Source organism: Bidens hawaiensis, unplaced genomic scaffold (genome assembly GCF_021521415.1).
Source record: "Bidens hawaiensis isolate Kalapana, Puna unplaced genomic scaffold, B.hawaiensis_p1.1 tig00000904_1, whole genome shotgun sequence".
NCBI classification, from domain to species: domain Eukaryota; kingdom Viridiplantae; phylum Streptophyta; class Magnoliopsida; order Asterales; family Asteraceae; genus Bidens; species Bidens hawaiensis.
The window spans coordinates 4758281-4779979 of NW_027491052.1; the positions used below are offsets into that span (position 1 = coordinate 4758281).

Sequence of the window (21699 nt, forward strand, 5' to 3'; positions counted from 1 at the left end):
TTTTGTTTATGGTCATCGCAAAGCATACTGCAAGGGAAAACTTCGTCTTTGAAACTTATATGCTATTTTGTTGTCTGTTGGAGTCAGTGGTGATATGTGGATTAAAACTCTATGTCTGTTAGTTCTAGAAAAAGTTTTTACTTCAACTACACGAGTACCTAAAGATATAATTTGTAGTCGAGTACCGTTACATAAGCCTTCTTTCTGGTTAAGATTTCTAAGGAGCATAATAGGAACACCAGTTTGAACCCGATATAACAAAAACCGGTTCATAGTTATAAACCACCGGGTTAGGACCGGTTTGGAGTTTTTTTTTTTTTTTTGCTAAAACCGGTTTGAAGCCGCTATTTTGGAACCGGCTAGACAAAAACAGGTTTCATCCGATTTAAAACCCCGTTTGTAGCTCAAAACTAATTTATAGCTCACATATTATATCCATTTATAGCTCATTAACCATTCCATATAATGATGCCCCATTGAAAAATCAAATTATTGTAAAGGAAAATATGATTGTAATTATAATAATGATAATAACAATTGCTTATGTTACAATAAGAAAGATATTTTGGAACCGGTTAGTCAAAAACAGGTTTAACCCGATTTAAAACCCGTATGTCAATATACGTCAGCTTCAAAACTAATTTATAGCTCACATATTATATCCATTTATAGCTCATTAACCATTCCATGTAATGCCCGGTTGAAATTTGGAAATCAATTTATTGTAAACGAAAATAGGAAATATCAATTGGAAATCAATATATGGTGATTAGTTCCAGCCGTAATGGCAGTATCAATACATAGATACCAACACTGATCGGATAATATCAATTGACGTAAGTGTTGGTTGACGTACGTGAAGACCCAAATCTATTGGTAGCATATGGTAAGTAAAAGATTCTTGATAATGCTTTCGTTGACAGTTTCTCAAGGTTATAAAAAAAGATGATGATATATACAATCTGTCAAAACTTCTTTATAAAATTTAGGCCTTTAAAGTGTAAAGAACCAGACGTTCAATGAACTGCTCGGGTTTAAACCGAAAACCGGTTTGCGCACCTCTAGTAATAAAATGTGTCAACTATTATTTTAAAAAGGAAGCGGTAAATAGCAAATGTTGTTTAGTAATTTATTGTTGTTGTATAATAAAGGAAAATAACCTAAAATGAAAAGTGGCATACATTTACACTAAATATGTCAACGGACACACCAATAGTAATGGAGTCGGATTCTTGATGCTATTGAATGAATTGAACAAACAAATTTAAGTAAGACTAAACAAATCAAAATATCAATTGATTTGAAATTGGAAATAATTCTTCATTAAAAAATGTTGATTGGCCATGAAAAGTTTAAAATATAAATTGAAAACGTGTTGGTTCACCATTATTTTAGGCAATTAGCAAACCAAGGATAGAATAACAATAAGCAATTGAAGAAAATAAAAAATCATTCCTTTTGAAAATCAAAGTTGAATCCAAGCATTAGTGAAAAATAATTGAATAGAAAAAATTCCAAAAAGTTAAATCACCATACAAAAAATTCCAAGCAGAACAAATCTAGATTTTAATTAAACAGATAAACTTTATTTTAAAAGATCATTTTTAGTCGTCAGTACTGCTTTGACTTTTGAACAGTTATTAAGTTAAATTGGCAACGAAACCCGAATCCGATGGGAAAACCCGAAACCCGACATAAATGGGGCGGGTAATACCCAACCCGTTAGGGTTTGGGATTAGTTTTGAAATTTTTCGCGGGTTTGGGATTTCTAATATACCCGATTACCAGTCCCGATTACCCGATAACATAGACCCATTTACCCGATGTACCCGATATAGCTTATTATATATATATATACACTATATTCGAAATATATTATTTGTCGAAACTTGATTATGTCAATTATTTGAGATATTTTACCTATATAGTAACCATCTTTGTAATCGATTAGGTATATTTTGTCAAAACACCGGTAGAAACCCAACGGGCTTTGAGCCGGGTATACCCAACGGGTATTTTGTCAAAACCCGATAGGAAACCCGAAACCCGACGGGTTTGGGACGGGTTTGGGATGGACTTTTATAACCGGGTATGGGTTTGGGAATACTTAAATCCGACCCAAACCCGACCCATTGCCATCCCTACTTACAAGTTGCAATCTTAAAAGTTAATACAATATAACTGCAAATATATTAAATGCATAATTAAATTAAATTGATTTATCTAGTGGATATGGGTTATTAATTTTTAGTATATCCCTGTTTTTTAGGATTTTCATATCAAAGATTTTATGAGATTAATTTTTAATATAATGAAATGTTATAACCCGTTTAAGAGCTATCTGGGTTTAGTGAGACCTTTACCCGTGAATTCGGTTCAAATGCGTGAGAAGCCTTCATTTACAAATAAAGCAATCTGATGGCTTGAGAGAATGGTTGTTTTACATTTTTTATTTTTTAATATTTATTTTTGGGATTTTAATTTTCTTTATTGTAAAAAAGTTAATAATATACTTAGGGTTTGATGATGGAAGAGTTTCATAAATAAATCATATGTTATAACCCGTATAAAAACTATTTGGATTTGGTGACCCATGCCCCGCTTATGTTTTTTACTATAAAATCGTTTATCAATCATAAATAATATCTTTTTCTTTTTAAATTGGATATTAAATTTTAGTATATCCCTATTTTATAGGATTTTCACATCAAATAATTGGTAAGATTAATTTTTAATTTAATGAGATGTTATAACCCGTTTAAGAGCTATCTGGTTTTGGTAAAACTCATATCCATAAATTTGGGTTAAATCAATGAGAGGTCTCCATTAAAAAATTAAACAATCTGATGGCTTCCATAAAAAGAGAGGGCGACCACATCACGACACATAGGATTATATATATATTAAGTTCTCCATAAGGGTATATTACAAACTCCAAAGGTTTACCCTTAAAATCTTCATGAAAATGGGCTCATATGGTAATGCCCAGTCAACTCAAAATTCGTTGGTCAAATTGGAAGATTCCATTTCAAGTTCTTTCTTTGATTATTAAATAAACGTATGTATTCCTCGTTGATGCAAAATTGACGATTTAAAAAATCCAAGGACTTGGTCCTCTTCATTTTCCAATTAATCGCTCCCTTTCTAGTTTCTATTTCATTCATCATTTGTCCTTTCCTCTCAAACTGCCCGAACCACCATGAGACCCCGTCTAGACCCGAGCCGCCCCATGTTCGCCATAACACTTGTTCTAGCCACCCTTATTCTTTTCCCAGCCATCTGGTGCCAGGAATCCCCGTCATACGAGTCATGTGGCCCAGCCCGGTGTGGAAGGGAAGACTTTGAGTATCCTTTTTGGGGATTTGGGCGGCCGCAATACTGCGGCCACCCAAGTTTTCAGCTAACTTGCGAATCTAATGTTCCCGTGCTCCGTTTAGATTCAGTAGACTATCGGGTCCTAGAAACCGATAGCAGTACACATAGGATGACTATTGCTAGAAATGATTTGTGGGAAAACAGCTGCCCTCGATATTATTGCAACACCACCTATGACTCCACCCTTTTTAACGGCAATAATTTCAACCCAGAGAATGTATCCCTCTTCTACGGATGCCAAGAAAATATACCTGTACCCGCGACTGCTGTTTTTCGATTGCGTTGTGATGGGAACAGGACTGGCCAGAGTACTGATAGTTATTTCTATAGAACCAGTGCGTTTGTCCCCGAAATTGGCAGTCTCTTTGTGCAATGCAACAATTCTATCACCGTACCAGTGGATCGTTCTAATGCTAATGTTGCTTCAGAGGATGATTTGAGAAAAGCCTTGCAGGCTGGTTTTAAGCTAGAGTGGTTTGCCTATAACGACGAGTGTGATAATTGTATTCGGTCTAATAATGGTCGATGCGGGACGAACTCAACTGGACCTGTTTGCTACCATCGTGTAGGGGGTAAGTGATTTTTTGATCTCGTAGATTCATGTTCTATTTGAGCCGGCAGGTTAAACGAATGAGTCACTAATTGGAAAGTGGTTGCTTAGAATTGACACAAACCTAACTCCAATAATATTTCATCTAAATAATAATACTTCATGATTTGGTAACTGTGATTTGTTACTTAAGGAAAAATAAAAAGGTTTCTCAATTTTTATAAAATATAGGAGAGGAGTCATCCATTTTTTTTCGCCTTTTTCCTGCATGCCATATCAGGGTTTCACCATTTTCTTTAAATATGATGTTGTCATCCCTTTTTTTTACAAAGGCCAAATGAAAACTTGGTATGAAAAGTGTCACAATGGTCACGTCATTTATGGGTATGCACGCAATAATACTTCATGATTTGGTAACTGTGATTTGTTACTCAAGGAAAAATAAAAAGGTTTCTCAATTTTTATAAAATATAGGAGAGGAGTCATCCATTTTTTTCGCCTTTTCCTGATGGTGTCATCCCTTTTTTTTACGAAGGCCAAAAGAAAACTTGGGTACCGTTTGGTATGCATTAATGATAGTAGCAATGGAATGATTCATTACATGGGAATGAAAAAAGTGATGTTTAGTTGCTCAATGAAATGAAATCATTCATTACACATGGAATCGTATTCCATCAAAACCATTGATTCACACCCCCTTCTTTTTTTTCATTCCATTCTTCCTTCACCCTACATTCTCAACAACACTACCACCTAATAACGACCACCACCACTACCATTGCTGCCACCACCTGACCACCGCCACTGTCGCCACCGCCCTACCATCGCCATCACTACCAATGCTACCGCTGCTTGACCACCGCCACCCCCCCCACCACCACCGCCCACCACCACCGTCGCCACCGACACCACCATATTTGTCGCCGGAGCTACCACCACCATCGTCGTTGCGTTTTTTTTTTTAAATATTTTTAGATAGGAGTGTTTTTATTATTTCTAATTTATTCCTATAATTTTTTTTAGATACCAAACAACAAAAAGTAATAATTGATTTCATTACTATAGGTTAACCAAACAAGACAAAGAAATATTAATGATTTATTTCATTCCCTTGTCCATTCCATTCATTTTCTCATTTCATTCCCCCTTCATTCCATTACCTCCAACCAAACATACCCTTGGTATGAAAAGTGTCACAATGGTCGGGGCCGGCCCATATACATACTAAACCCAAGCTAGGGCTTTGGGTCTTCAAAATTTTAGAGCCTCAATTTAGAAAAAAAAAATTATATTTAATGTGTATATAATTATTAAGCGATTCTATGATAGTATTAAGTATTAACCTAGCACAGTGGTAAAATCCAACATTTTTGTCCTGAAAGACCAGTGATCGAGCCTGGTATCTCCCAAATTTTTGTTTATTTTGGTCTTATCCTCCCTGGTCTATAGTTGTAGATAAATAATCCAATATCATTTATTTTGCAAAAACATATTCATTCATTTATCTTAAAACATGTATATTTAGACTAGGTTAGGTACCCGTGTAAAACACGGATTAGAATAAATAAATTTATTTAAAATAATAACACAATGTGAAATATAAAAACTATATCGAACATATATAAAGATATTATATATGATAGAATAAATTACACAACACACAATATGGAAATAAAATATTAAAAATTCCTAAATCTCTAAATATTTATTTGTATACAATATTTATAATTTTATTTTTAACTTTATCCTCCATGTTAAAAGTGGTGGTTTCACTTTGTTTTTTTGTTTCAACTCTAAATAATAGAGCACGTAACTTACCATGTGTTAAAGCAGGTTGCCTAAAAAACAAACAAACCATCTAAAGTGATTGGTCTTAGCTTTTTTTAATCTTCATTGCAAAACACAACATAAAGTGAAAAATCTCCTTATTTGAAATTAGAAATTTGAAATTAACTATTTTATCTAAACAATGTGAAAATTCGTTACTTATAAAAGCTTAATATTAATAACAAATACAATATATTTGTATAAAACATATAAAACAAAATAATATATTTATGTTGATATTAAATTTTTTAAACCAGGAAATAATTATGAAAAAGAGAAAATAATATATTAAAAAGAAAAATGAATAAAATATAAAACTATTATTAATAACAAAAAGAAATATATATTTAATATGAGAGAGGTGGAAAATATTTATAATAATCGTCCATGTGTAATGACATATGACATTAAGCAACCCGTATAAAAAACGGGTTAGAATAAATAAATTTATTTAGATAATAACACAATGTGAAATACAAAAAGTATGTTCAAAAGATATAAAGATATAATATATTATAGAATAAATTACATATTACACAATGTAGAAATAAAAATTTGTAAATCTCTAAACATTTTTTTGTATACAGTATTTGTAATTTTAACATCCATAACAAAATTAGTATGTTCACTTTGTTTTTGCTTTCAACTTTCAATAATGAAACATATAGTATATCATGCGTTAAAACAGACTGTTTTAAAATCTATAATGATTGGCCTTAACTTTTAGTACTACTCCTCATTGCAAAACAAATATAAAGTGAAAAATTTTCTTCTTTGAAATTTTAAATTACTTATTTTATATAAATTAGTGTCAAAATCGTTACTTATAAAAGCTAAATATTAATAACTAATACAATATATTTATATAAAACTATATAATATATTTATTTTAGTATGAAATTTTTTAAATCAAAAAATAATTATTAAAAAGAGAAAATAATAGATTAAAAAGAAAAAAAAGCTAAATATATTAATAAAAAAGAATAATGTATTTAATAAGAAAGAGAGGTGGGAAAATTTTGTAAGAATCATCTTGTGTAATGCCATATGGTATTGAAAAACCTTTATTTATTATATATATAGATTGGAAACAAATATTAATTCAATAACTTGAATATATACAATTGTTTCCGGTTATTAAAAAATAGCTTTTAGTTAAAACGCTATTTATTTTTCTCAAAATACCTTTTTTTCTTCTCAAAAACAGAATGATATATGGATCTTATAAATATAAATGTCCATGTTAAAATGTGGAGTGTGTGGTGCTGACCACAAGATGTTTTTTTTTATATATTTCATGTCATGTTTCAAAACATTTACACTTGGTTGATTTTTTAAGAGACAAATATAGTTTATATTATAAAGTAGACTCTAATCTTGATTATTTTGGTTTTACATTTAACTTGTTAATTTAAATAAATGAAGTAACATGAATAAAAAATAGAAAAATCCGAATCCGTTTTTTTAAGAAAAAAAGGGCCCTGAATTTTTTATTTGCTTTAGGCCACCAAAATGGTTGGACCGGTCCTGACAATGGTCACGTCATTTATGGGTACGCACGCAGTGATAACTTAAGCTATTAAATTAGTTATATTAAAAAGGTAAATCTCCATTGATCTGATTCATGCTTGTGCTTGATATGCAAGCCGTTATAACCTGGCATACCAGACAACGCGTTGTTTTGCTACCACATGGTCTTGTAAAATTTCGATTGTTTATAAAATATCTTGACGGGTTAGGTTATAATAGTAAGTATACTTTTTGTAGGAAGGATAAGAAGTGATCTTGTCCATTGATTTTGAACATGAAGGGTTGAGATTAGTTTAGGGGGAAATCAAGTGTAAACATAAGGGAAAGGGTATAAAAGGAATAACACAAATGTTGATTTTCTCTCTCCACATACAAGACACATGTCAAATTCCCCCAAAACGTCCATAACTTTTTTATACGATGTTTTTATTGAAAAACAAATTCACCATAATAACGAGTATCTTTTTATCTTTTAATGAGTACCATACTGTAATATAAAAATTAAAAAAAATTAGTGGGTTTTTTACAAATTGTGTTTTACAAAATTGTGTTATACAATAGTATTTTTCATTGTGTTTTTTTTTTATTATGTTTTTTCCATTGTGTTTTTTACATTGTGTCATACAATTGTGTTTTTTATTGTGTTTTTATCATTGTGTTTTTTTTCCATTGTGTTTTTCATAGTGTTTTTCATTTTGTTTTTTCGAACTTTTCTCGCGAGGTGGTGGCGGTGGGCGGTGGAGTGGTGATGGTTGTAGGAGATGAGTGAAGATGCAATTGGGTCTTATATAAGTGGATTTTTGAAATTAATTTAAGTGGGTTTTGAGATTAAAGTAAGTAAGTTTTGAGATTAAAGTGTCAGACTAAAATACATTCCTTCCTAGCCTTTTTAGGAAATCAAACTTCTTATTTAAACCTAACCCATATCTTGACATCTTGTAAAGTTATTCTTATTTGGGAAATTAATACTTTTTATAGAATGCCTACCTTGTTAAAACTTTTCTTGTAAACTACGATTTATTGCAAAATCAACTTTTTACGTACATTTTTATAAACTCCTGTAAGATTAGAATTATTTATAAGATACGAAAATACTTTAATAAATACGAGTGCGTTCAATATTAAAAAACATATCCTCGAATATTTAAATAACATGAATACGTTATTCTTCACATGTTTTAACTTATATCAAATTACCAATTGTAACTTGGCGATGAATAAATAAATAAAAGAAAAAAATTACTCTGTATTTGTTAGGTCGACTTTGAAATTATTCAGCGTCGTACTTTTTTGATCACTTAATTTTTTATTTTAAAATTCTTGAATACTTGTCACTCGTCTTCAGAATCGCAGGTACCACTCAAATATAAAATGTGCTACTTGTAATAACTATTAAAATCATATTTTAGATGTTATTAATTTATTATACAGAACTTATCATTTACGGTTCGTGTAATAGTGATGTACACATATAATAAAGATGTAGTTTTAAGCATATGATCGTATAGCATATCTAACAAAATGTTTTGCTAACTTAACTAACAAGGGAAATAGAGTGTGATAGGCATTTATAATCACACTAATTTGACCGTGTTTTACACCGGTAAATCTTAAAAGTACAATATTTAATAAATAATTAATATACAATAATAAACAGTACCCTATCAACAATACTATTAATACACGGTTGTTCTAGAATAGTCTTTATAATAACTTTACAAAAACCCAAACACAACACACAACACAGGCAAATCAAATAAACATTCAACTTATATAATAAATTTCAATAAATGTATATATCTTGAATAGCGTTTCTATCAAATAGACGATAACTACAAATTTTAAATGCTTGAAAAAAATAGGAAATTAATATTAAATTAACATTTGGAATCATTATTTAAATTAATATATGAAATGAGAAATGAAAGTAAAAATATATTAAATAAGTTTTAAAATCACTTTATATGTGGATTTTACACATATACTTCATAAATTACTAGAGTAACATAAAGCAATAGCTAGATGGTGGACATATAAGTGCTACCTTCCAATGAGGGGATCATTCATTCATAATTCATTGGCCTTAGTCGTAAACTCCAAGTTTAGATGAGATAATTTAATATTAATCTAACACTTTTGTTTATGAAATTCTGTATAATTGCAGGGAGTTCAAGCAGTAGTTCTCTGGGTATAGGTATGGAATTTACTCTCGCTGAATAGACTAAACTTTCTTTATAAGTTATTGCTTCAAGAAACTAAAATTTGAATCTTTTATCTTTGAATCCTAGTACTTGGAATCGTTGGAGGGGTTATTGCTGTCGTCATCGTTGGATGCGGAATCTTTGTTTGCCAACGAAGAAAAAAGCGTGCGATCAAAGAAGCATCACCTGCCCAAACCGAGACTAAGGCCATTTTGACTGTAGGTTTGAGCCAAGTACAAAGTAGTAACACTTCTTATGTCACTTCCACCATTCCTTCCTTTCCTTCATCAAAAACATCAGAGGAGTTTGGAAAAAGCACATATTTTGGAGCCCAGGTTTTCACCTATGAAGAACTAAAAGTCGCCACCGATAACTTCAACGACTCAAGGGAACTTGGAGATGGCGGTTTTGGAACTGTGTACTTTGGTAATACTTGTAAACCCTAAACCAGTGCATTGTTAAAATCCATGAGGCTTTGTTTTTAACTATTTTGGTTTTGTTTTCAGGAAAGCTTCTTGACGGTCGAGAAGTTGCGGTCAAGCGTTTATACGAAAACAATTTCAAACGGGTCAAGCAATTCATAAATGAAGTTAGGATCTTGACACAGTTAGATCATGAAAACCTGGTGAAATTATACGGCTGCACCTCAAAACGAAGCAAAGAACTACTTCTAGTCTATGAATACATTCCCAATGGCACAATAGCAGATCATCTTCATGGAAAACTAGCAAACTCGAGCTCCAATTTGTTTTCATGGTCTATTCGTCTCAACATCGCCATACAAACAGCTGATGCACTAGCTTACCTTCACAAATCGGGCATCATTCACCGTGACGTGAAGAGCAACAACATTTTATTAGATAAAAGCTTTCGAGTCAAAGTTGCGGATTTCGGGCTGTCAAGATTGTTTAATAATGTTGTTACACATGTTTCCACTGCCCCACAAGGGACCCCGGGCTATGTTGATCCTGAATACTACCAGTTGTATCAACTGACAGATAAAAGTGATGTTTATAGCTTCGGGGTTGTTCTGGTTGAGCTCATATCGTCGTTACCAGCGGTTGACACCAGCAGGCACCGACTTGACATAAGCCTGGCTAATATGGCTGTGACAAAGATTCAAAACCATACATTGGATGAGTTGGTTGACAAGAGTATTGGGTTTGAGACAAATGGTTTGGTGAGGAGGATGGTCACCTTAGTGGCGGAGCTGGCTTTCCGGTGTCTGCAACAGGAGAGGGATATGAGGCCCACAATGAAAGAAGTGGTGGAAACTTTAAGAGGGATTCAGGATGATGAGTTGAATACTCAAAAAGCAGAAGTGCTTAATATTGTGGTGGATGATGGTGGTCTGTTGAAGGATCATAACACAGAACCAGCGTCACCGGATTATGGGATTAGTAACAAACTGGTTGGCGGTTCTGCACCGAATTCTTCAGATGGTTAATCGGACTTTCTTGGATTTGAAATAACTATTTTTTTTTATGTTTATTTTTGGGTTGTTATATGATTATACATGACATCAAGTTCTGAGAGAATGTATATAGTAAAATGTTAAAAGAGCTACTGAAATCATAATCTTCTGCTTTCAGGATGTATCTTCAGTTGTGAAGTTCAATTTTGCCTGTCATTCATTCATTCATTATTTTGGTCATACTTATCTTTAGCGCACTAAATGAAAAAAATATGATTCTTAGTGATAGGTTTTATTTCTAAAAAGATTTGGTTATAAATTTACTTAATTGCATCATGCACGGCAATGTGTCAACTGCCAATTTAAAAGTTGACAGTTAATTCTGATAATTGGTCATTGTGAGTACGAACTAGTTACTAGTAATGACGCGAGATTCTCTCATTAAGAACTAGTTACTACTAATAGCTGGCTAATTTCCTTTACATCGATAGTGTGGCTATGCAATTCTCAAACATGTTGAGTTTGGTATCAACGCAAAAATAATTCTTAGATGCTAGTTGTCTAAAATATTTGTTGCAAAGCTGGAAAACACATATAAGAATTTCACCTTAGTTGATGGTCTAACGGTTTCTCATGATTGAATGTTATACACTTGTGTACAATGTTGGATAAAATCATAATCAATTTAAATAAGTAAAAAAAAATATAAAGAAACAATATATAAAACAACTTCAAACATGAATATTAAAGTAGTCATTTAATTAAAGAAAACAATCAAATAATTACCGTTAAAATTAAGGAATAATTAAATTGTAGACGTGATGAAGACTGAAATTTTGTTTTACAAGTTCACTTGAGTATGAGTTAAAAAAAATAAAAAAGAACAACAAAAACAAAGCTTGAAAGGCTCGAACCAACAACATTTCTCATAGGGAAAACAAGGGACTTTTCACCAAACCACATCAATATTAATGGTATGGTTTCCAAGTATTAATTCTTGTGTAGTCCTTAAAATATTTAATATACCGCGTCTAAAAAATATTTAAAAAACATTGATATCTCGGGACCCCGATCTAAACTATGTGGGTCCGCCCCTGACAGTCTGCCCTCCATATCTTCACAACACCACCTATAATCCCACCCTTTTCAACGGCAATAATTTCAGCCAGGAGAATGTATCTCTGTACTAAGGATGCCGAGAAAATACACCAGGTTCATCTCCCCTATGTGAATCAAAGAACTTAGCCTAACATGACAAAATGATCAACAACATCCCTTCTTGACAAAACTGTAATATAAATTACAAGATATGAACAATATTCAATAGTTCTTGAACCTTGGATTAATAGAGGAAAGAGAACCACTAAGCTTTGATAACCTATTGTTTATTGTTTAAATACAAATAAGCGACTGATCAATGTGGGAGGTGATGACTTGGGGATGAGCCTTGCATCTCAATTTATAGGTCGTTTGGAAGGTGAGGCACAACCCCGTGTCAAGACAAACTTTGACTCCACTAAATTGGTCCTAATCATTTCTAACATCGTTAGCGATCAAGGGTCGGGGAGACAAGAATTTCGTATTCTGATGATGGGACACATGAGCGCGCTTAATAGGGCAGGACCCGATTCATGTCTGGCTTCCATTTCCCTTTGTATATATGCTCGTTTGATCATCCAGAGTCTATTTGTTCATAGAAATTCAAAGTAAACGAATAAAAGTTTTTAAAAATATGAATTATTGATAAATAGTTAAATATATGGATTTAGGTATTTTTATTTTTCGTAATAGTTTAGGTATTTTCTTTTATATTATTAATATTACTACTCCATAAGGGTATCAATCTTCATGAAAATGGGCTCATGTGGTAATGCTCAGTCAACTTAATATTTGTTGGTCAGATCGGAAGATTACATTTCAAGTTCTTTCTTTGATTATTAAATAAACGTATGTACTCCTCGTTGATGCAAAATTGACGATTTAAAAAATCCAAGGACTTGGTCCTCTTCATTTTCCAATTAATCGCTCCCTTTCTAGTTTCTATTTCATTCATCATTTATCCTTTCCTCTCAAACTGCCCGAACCACCATGAGACCCCGTCTAGACCCGAGCCGCCCCATGTTCGCCATAACACTTGTTCTAGCCACCCTTATTCTTTTCCCAGCCATCTGGTGCCAGGAATCCCCGTCATACGAGTCATGTGGCCCAGCCCGGTGTGGAAGGGAAGACTTTGAGTATCCTTTTTGGGGATTTGGGCGGCCGCAATACTGCGGCCACCCAAGTTTTCAGCTAACTTGCGAATCTAATGTTCCTGTGCTCCGTTTAGATTCAGTAGACTATCGGGTCCTAGAAACCGATAGCAGTACACTTAGGATGACTATTGCTAGAAATGATTTGTGAGAAAACAGCTGCCCTCGATATTTTTGCAACACCACCTATGACTCCACCCTTTTTAACGGCAATAATTTCAACCCGGAGAATGTATCCCTCTTCTACGGATGCCAAGAAAATATACCTGTACCCGCGACTGCTGTTTTTCGATTCCGTTGTGATGGGAACAGGACTGGCCAGAGTACTGATAGTTATTTCTATAGAACCAGTGCGTTTGTCCCCGAAATTGGCAGTCTCTTTGTGCAATGCAACAATTCTATCACCGTACCAGTGGATCGTTCTAATGCTAATGTTGCTTCAGAGGATGATTTGAGAAAAGCCTTGCAGGCTGGTTTTAAGCTAGAGTGGTTTGCCTATAACGACGAGTGTGATAATTGTATTCGGTCTAATAATGGTCGATGCGGGACGAACTCAACTGGACCTGTTTGCTACCATCGTGTAGGGGGTAAGTGATTTTTTTATCTCGTAGATTCATGTTCTATTTGAGCCGGCAGGTTAAACGAATGAGTCACTAATTGGAAAGTGGTTGCTTAGAATTGACACAAACCTAACTCCAATAATATTTCATCTAAATAATACTTCATGATTTGGTAACTGTGATTTGTTACTTAAGGAAAAATAAAAAGGTTTCTCAATTTTTATAAAATATAGGAGAGGAGTCATCCATTTTTTTTCGCCTTTTTCCTGCATGCCATATCAGGGTTTCACCATTTTCTTTAAATATGATGGTGTCATCCCTTTTTTTTACAAAGGCCAAATGAAAACTTGGTATGAAAAGTGTCACAATGGTCACGTCATTTATGGGTATGCACGCAATGATAAGTGAAGAAACACTAATCGACCCCAGCAGACTACGGATAATCTGGGGGTTAAATAGATGTTTCCCACGAGGGTTAGGTCCGACAAGATGGTTATTCTTCTGATGACCTGCAAAACAGACACCGTGAGCTCGTCACTGAGAAGGGGGGCGTACTTCCTTGTGACCACCCTCCGGCGTGAGAATCAGACTAGATTGCTCTTGAATATAAGTGTATATTAAGAGAAATAGCTAGAGAGAAGATGATGATACCGTTCCAAGGTGTTGGAGTATTTATAGCCGAAGGCAGGTGTCCAAGAAGGTACAGCCGGCTGTATTATATTCTTTTTCTACCAACTGTGGGCTACGCACGTGCCGTGCTAGTGGTTGGTGGGTAGGCAGCGGCTGATAGTTACATGGCCGGCTGTGTACTATTCCTTTTCCACCAACTGCAGGCTATGCACGTGCCACGACAAGGGTTGGTGAGTAGGCAGCGGCTGATAGTGACATTAAGTACTAGAGCGTGCTGCTCGTCGTACTGTTGTCAGTGAGCTGTCGCAGCTTTGGTCAGATCTTTTGTCCATACCTTGGCAGGTATAGTACAAAAGGTCCTCCAGTAGCGTACGGACTGGCTCATTTGGGCGGGAGAATTCCCGGCTTTGGGCGGGAGTATTCCCGGCTTGCTCATTCCCTCTTCAGGTGACATTACTGAATTATTTGAGAGTTAGTGCCTTGTGCGTGTAGCCTTGCTGTGCGGGTAGCCTTCCCTGATGGCTAGTATCCGTAGCTGCGGGAACAGGCGGAGTACGTCACCATTGGGAGGCTATTCCTGCGGGAACAGCTTGCGTACTGCGCGTAAGGACGTCGCGTCTCTGAGCATGGTTGGTCCTGCGGATCCAGTTGGTCTTTGCGCAGACGTCCCTCTTTAATGTGAGTCTTGCGAGTTCAACTGCGCAGACGTCTCTCTTCGAGGTGAGTCTTGCGGGTCCAACTGCGCAGACGTCCCTGTTTAAGGTGAGTCTTGCGGGTCCAACCGCACAGACGTCCCTGTTCAAGGTGAGTCTTGCGGGTCCAACTGGGCTCTGCTGGGACCTACCTCTTCAATAAGATATTAAATTAGTTATATTAAAGAGTAAATCTCCATTGATCTGATTCATGCTTGTGCTTGGTATGCAAGCTGTTATAACCTGGCATACCGGACAACACTTTTACCGTTGTTTTGCTACCACATATTCTTCTTGTAAAATTTCGATTGTTTATAAAATATCTTGGACATCTTGTAAAGTTATTCTTATTTAGGGAAATGAATACTTTTTATAGAATGCCTACCTTGTTAAAACTTTTCTTGTAAACTACGCTTTATTGCAAAATCAACTTGGTTTTTTCGTACATTTTTATAAACTCATGTAAGATTAGAATTATAAATTATTTATAAGATACGAAAATACTTTAATAAATGCGAGTGCGTTCAATATTAAAAAAGATATCCTCGAATATTTAAATAACATGAATACGTTATTCTTCACATGTTTTAACTGATACCAAATTACCAATTGTAACTTGGCGATGAATAAATAAATAAAATAAAAATTATTTGTTAGGTCGGCTTTGGAATTATTCAGCGTCGTACTTTTTTGACCAACCAGAGATACCATGGTAGTAAGGCCATGAAGGTCTTCACTTGGTCACCACCTCCTTTGCTGCAGGTGAGAAAGGGCTTTGCTTTCCGCTGGCCTGATTAGTAGTCAGACTGATGATCTACCCGTCTCCGAGGGGTAGAACAGCCGGCAACTCCTACGGCAAAAGATATGCGGACTCCTCCTTAAGCAAGCGCTATGTTTCATCCTCAAAGTCAACGGTTCTAGCCTCCTGAACCGTCATAATGGACTTATAAAAAGCCTCTTCTGCTCGATTTTGGCCGTTTTACTCATTTCTTTGATTAATTTTTTATTTTAAAATTCTTGAATACTTGTCACTCGTATTCAGAAACGCAGGTACCACTCAAATATAAAATGTGCTACTTGTAATAACTATTAGAATCATATTTTAGATGTTATTAATTTATTATACAGAACTTATAATTTAAGGTTCGTGTAATAGTGATGTACACATATAATAAAGAATTAAAGATGTAGTTTTAAGCATATGATCGTATAGTATATCTAACAAAATGTTTTGCTAACTTAATTAGAAAGGGAAATAGAGTGTGATGGGCATTTATAATCACACTAGTTTGACCGTGTTTTACACGGATAACTCTTAAAAATACAATATTTAATAATTAATTAATACACAGTAATATAAGAGTTACCCTATCAACAATACCATTAATACACGCTTGTCACTTTTGTGAGGATCTTTTAACTTCTACATCGCATTATAAATGAAAGTAAGGTAGCATAAAATTTAAATCATCTAATTCTTTTTTTAAGCTTATATGAAGAAAATTTTATTATCTCATAATAAAAAATTATGTATGTATGAAAACAACAAACTATATATATACATCACACATACATGACGCGTATGTTATATGTCGTGTAAGTTGCACGCCGTATAACATATATGGTGTATATGTGTTTCACAAAGCGTATAACATATACGCTTACCCCCCCCCCCCCTCCTCAAGTTGGAGGTTGAGAAAACCCCAACTTGCATAAAAGTGAGTGAAAATAAGACCCTGTTAAGCTTTTAGTAAAGATGTCAGCAAGTTGATCTTTCGTGTTCATATGCACCAAAGTGACTAAGCCCTCCTGTAACTTTTCGTGAACAAAATGACAATCGATTTCAATGTGCTTAGTCCGCTCATGAAAGACAAGATTCTTTGCAATATAGATTGCAATATGACAATCACATTTGAGTGTGACAGGAGTAATGTTAGGAACATTGAACTCCGAGAGAAGTCTTGTCAACCAGGCAAGTTTCAGCAATCACACGTCTAAGAGATCGGTACTCGGCTTCAGTTGAGCTCAAAGAAACAGTAGGCTGCTTCTTAGATTTCCAAGAAATCGGAAAGCCCCCAAGGGAAACATAAAAACCACTAACCAAGCGACGGGTATTAGGACAAGCTGCCCAACCCGAATCACAGAATGTCTGCAGAGCAAAGGAAGGATTAGTGTTGAAGAATAATCCTTGAGATAAAGTTCCTTTGACATATGAGAGAGTATGTAGCGCTGCATTCCAATGAGACATCCTCGAATCTTGCATGAATTGACTTAGAAATTAAATAGCAAAAGCAATATCAGGTCTCGTGTAAGTAAGGTAATTAAGTTTACCAACAAACTTCTTGTATTTTAAAGGTTAATTAAGAGCAAGTCCCTCATGATCGTTAAGTTGTAAATAATGAGGTGACGTAGGCTGTCGCGGTCTACTCAAACAATTAATTTTAAATACTTAAATACCTATACTAGTACGGGTAATGAAGGTCGTCTCCACAGGAACTCAAGGAAAGTGCTAATTTAATATTTTATGATTTTAACTAAATTAATTATTTAACTAAAGGCGGACAGACGATGTCGAGCGGTTTTTTGAAAAGATTAATTAAAACTAAAACGATTACTTTTTAAGAATTTGTAAACAATATTAATTAAAGGTACCCATTCTAGGTTTAGGTAATGTGATATTCAACTTAATCCCAGATTCACTTGTCTTGGTTGCGCAGTAATTAATAGACCTATTAGTTTGATTGTGATGACAAACGATACCCTAATAGAATTGTTGACACAATTGAACTCGATCTACCTAATTACCAATTTATGTTTTATGAAAACTAATTAAGTGACAATAATTGATGATTAATAGTCCAATGACACAGGAGCCTGACCCTAAGTGTTGATGCATAAATCCAAACAAGTGATGTATTAATCAATAATCGCAAACATAAATTGTTTAAACAACCAAGCAATAATTGAACAAGATAAAATTAATAAATTAAATCAAGTTCTAAACATTAGGCACAATGAATCTGGTCTTAAGAGGAATTACACAAAACCTTAACCTAGAACGAACACTAATGTTTAGCCAAGCATCGACATAATATCAAAACAACTTATCTTAATGAACATATGAATCCAAGACGAATCGGCAGCTTCGGGATAGTCAAAAATCGCCCTGGGACACCTCTTTAGCTTTTGGAATTAGTGATATGACGAATGGGGGTTTAGATGGGTTTATATAGTGATTAACCCTAATTTTTTTTGGTTTAAAGGCGGTTCACGTCACGTGAAGCCGTCATAGGCCTTGTCTTCGCGTCGCGCGAAAGACAAAATAGTCGGGCCTAATTTCCTAAACTTCGCGTCGCGCAAAGTTTCCCTTTCAGTCCTTCGTGTCGCGCTACGCGAAGGGCAAAAATTTCAGCAGAATTCTTTTCTTTTCTTTAAATTGCATCGTGATATGTGCACTCCCATTCCTGCACTTCTAAGCCTGCATTCCAAGCTCGTAAATCATCCCAATAAGCTCCTTAACGTCCAATTTCCTAAAAACACATAATAATGCTTGAAGTACCGATGCTAATTCATTTATTTATCTAAATATAACTAATTAATATATAATAGTGACTAACTTTTACCCACCATCATGAGGCAATGGAGAATTGGTGACAAAAAGATTGGAAGTATCGAATTCCAAAAGCATATCCTTAGCAAACTTACGTTGACACATGATAACACCCTTTGTAGTGTAAAGAACTTGCATACCTAAAAATCATTGAGACTTCCCTAGTAAGTCTTGAGATTATTGATCTCTTCCAAATTGTTCCAAGTAACTAAATGCCATCGATAACAGTAACATAAATCACTGATGATCATTCTGAGAACCCACATACCCTCTTGACTTTAATGCGGAAGACAATTTCCCATACCATTGTCGAGAAGCCTAATTTAAACCATATAAGGATTTCTGAATAAGCACCTGATTATCAGGAAGTTGCATTCCAGGTGGCGACATCATATAGATATCCTCATCTAAATTCCCAGTAAGAAAAGCATTATTAACATCAAGCTGAAATAGATGCCAACTTCTCTTTGTAGTGACAGCTACAAGGCTTTGAATAGTGGTCATCTTGATAATAGGAGAAAAAGTTTCATTGTAATCAATCCTTTTTTTGTGTATCTCCCCTCACCACCAATCTAGCTTTACAACGTTCAACTGTCTCATATGCTTTGTGTTTGATTTTAAACACCCATTTACACTTAATAGCTTTCTTTCAAGGGAGGGAAATCAGTAAATTTTCAAGAGCCTGAAATTCAGCTTTCATGCCATTTTGCCATTCAGGAATGCCAGCAGCCTCCTTATAAGAAGTGTGACATCTGACCCGATCCGACCCGACCCAGGTACCCGTTTCTCTGACCCGATCTCTTTCTTTTATGATTTAATATTTATTTATACTTATATTTTACTTTCAATAATAATAATATACTTTTCCCTCCCGCCTCTTTCTCTCTCTTTCTTTCCGCCGTTCCGTCCCTCTCCTCTCTTTCCGCCTTCTTTTCCCTCTTGTCGCCGTCCCGCCCTTAAGCCTTGAACCCTTTCCTTAACTCTTTGCTTGTCCTTTGGTTCTTCCCGCATAAGGATGTCTGCAGCTCCACGCGCCAGACTCCTTACATGGAAGCCTGCGTGAAGACATCTTGTTCCTGCGATGCGTGAAGAGAACTCTTCTCGCAGCGCGCTAAGAATGCATGTTCTTCCCGCAATGCGCTAAGAATGTATGTTCTTCCCGCAATGCGCTTAGAATTCTAGTTCTTCACGCAGCACGCTAAGGATTTGTGATTCTTCCCGCAGTGCGCTAAGGATTGTTGTGCCAGCCTTCGCGCTCGCGCACTCAGCCTTCCCGCGCTTAACCCTTGTATCTTCTGTTTATTCTAGCCGTTTGCTTTTGTCATGTCTTTTCTTCTGAGCTGTTGACCTAACCTATCTAATGTCTGAATAGTTACTTTCGGCGCAGCATGCGTACCAACCCCATTGGTTGGTAGAAAAAGTGACTGACATTATCTTTTGAGATCTGCTTTTCCATGCTTTAACCAGTAACTTTATCTGTCCTCTCCCATGCCTTTTTACTGTTCCCTGTCAGCCTTTTTTTCTTTTTCCTTGCTGCCATATCTTTTGATATCTTTTGCTTTTGGAATCTTTTGCTTTTTGAGATCTTTTCCCCTTTTTCTAGGGATTGTGTTCCCTAGGGTTTCCCTATAAATAATAATGTTAATTTCCTAACACTACACACACAAAGCACTTAATCTCTCTTATTCTCTCTTGCTCCTTGCTCTCTCTGCCGTCCTCCTCTCTGCCTCCGTCTTCCTCCCTGTTCTGCCCTGCTTTTCCGGTAATATATATATATATATAATAATTTACTTATGCTAACTTATAATCAAGACTTAACCCAATCATTAAAACAATAATCTTGTTTATAGGTTAACTTGTGCTTGTTTAAAGTTGGTTCTTGCTTTATCTATCATCGCATCTTTATCAAGTGAGTAATCTCGTACCTAATCCCTTTTTATTTTTAATGTTTTGGGATGTTCATGTGTTCATACAAACTTAGAGTCTTAAACTTGTTTATGAACTTTAGTCGCGCAGTATCCCATGTGTTGAGGACGTTTACTTGGCTGTTTATTTGTATGTGTGTATCATTAACCGCTTTGTTCGGCCTATTCCGCAGTTTTCATGGATCCATTAGATGAACACGGGAGACCTATCGTTTACGGTTTTCTTTGTTTACACTTGCACAGATGTTTTCCCGTTTTTGTGCTCAATTGGGAGCACGGATTGAACTATGAACTATGAGCTATGATCTATTTAGGCTTGATCACAATCTGATTGCACCCTTGTTAAACACCAGACATACACATGTTGCGCGCAGATTTATTGCTATCTATGTATTGTATTAAACTTGATTTCTCACCAACACGCAAGTGTTTGACGTTTATTTTAACACATGTTCAGGTTTGCAGTAGTTGTTTTGAAGCTTGTGGACACATAGGAAGTTTTCTTTATTTTGGACCTAGATTAAAATGTATCAAGACAAGTTATTGCTGTTCGAATATTATGATTTATAATATATTGATTATGTTGGTTTATTTATATCTTGTGTATACGTTGCGCATGCGTGAATGAATGTATTTATTAAATATTGACACCCAATAGTGTCACGAGTAATGAAACAATATGTGGCGCCCCGATGTATAATCCGCCTTTGGTCGGGGTGTTACAGATTGGTATCAGAGCTCGTTGACTTTAGGATAGGTGGTTAGACGTAACGGCCTAGAATACCTAAGAGTCCCTTCTCGCGCATGAGAGAAATCTCATGTTTGCGCGCTTATTGTTAATTACTCGTTATTTATGAATATGCTCGCGCTTGCGCAGTATATGATTTTATGTTTTATTCCGCGATATTTCGATTTTTGATTGAATTTCGATTTTTATTGATATTCGTTTGTTGGATTTGAAAAATCCGAAAAGTCATGGTGATACATGAATTGTTGATTTTCAATTTCCATTTACGATTATGTTCTGAGGTTGGAGACTTGAAAAGTCATGGTGATACATGAATTGTCGACCTCCAATACTCATTTTCTTGTATGTTTTATATTGAGGATTGAAAAGTCATGGTGATACATGAATC

The 21699-nt window shown here is 35.0% G+C and overlaps 1 protein-coding gene across 1 annotated transcript; it reads left to right on the forward strand.

Annotated features, from left to right (window-relative positions):
• The first annotated feature begins 3199 nt into the window (after nucleotides 1-3199).
• On the forward strand, nucleotides 3200-10994 carry LOC143545742 (LEAF RUST 10 DISEASE-RESISTANCE LOCUS RECEPTOR-LIKE PROTEIN KINASE-like 1.4). The gene is made up of 4 exons (XM_077037572.1): nucleotides 3200-3947; nucleotides 9447-9476; nucleotides 9571-9909; nucleotides 9990-10994. The coding sequence occupies exons 1-4, from the start codon at nucleotides 3200-3202 to the stop codon at nucleotides 10928-10930; spliced, it is 2058 nt and encodes a 685-aa protein (XP_076893687.1). The 3' UTR covers nucleotides 10931-10994.
• The last annotated feature ends 10705 nt before the right edge of the window (nucleotides 10995-21699 follow it).

Coding starts and splice junctions, on each gene's coding strand:
- LOC143545742 (XM_077037572.1), top strand. CDS start 3,200: ATGAGACCCCGTCTAGACCCGAGCCGCCCCATGTTCGCCATAACACTT. Junction 3,948..9,446: donor TTGCTACCATCGTGTAGGGG/GTAAGTGATTTT, acceptor GTATAATTGCAG/GGAGTTCAAGCAGTAGTTCT. Junction 9,910..9,989: donor TTTTGGAACTGTGTACTTTG/GTAATACTTGTA, acceptor TTTTGTTTTCAG/GAAAGCTTCTTGACGGTCGA.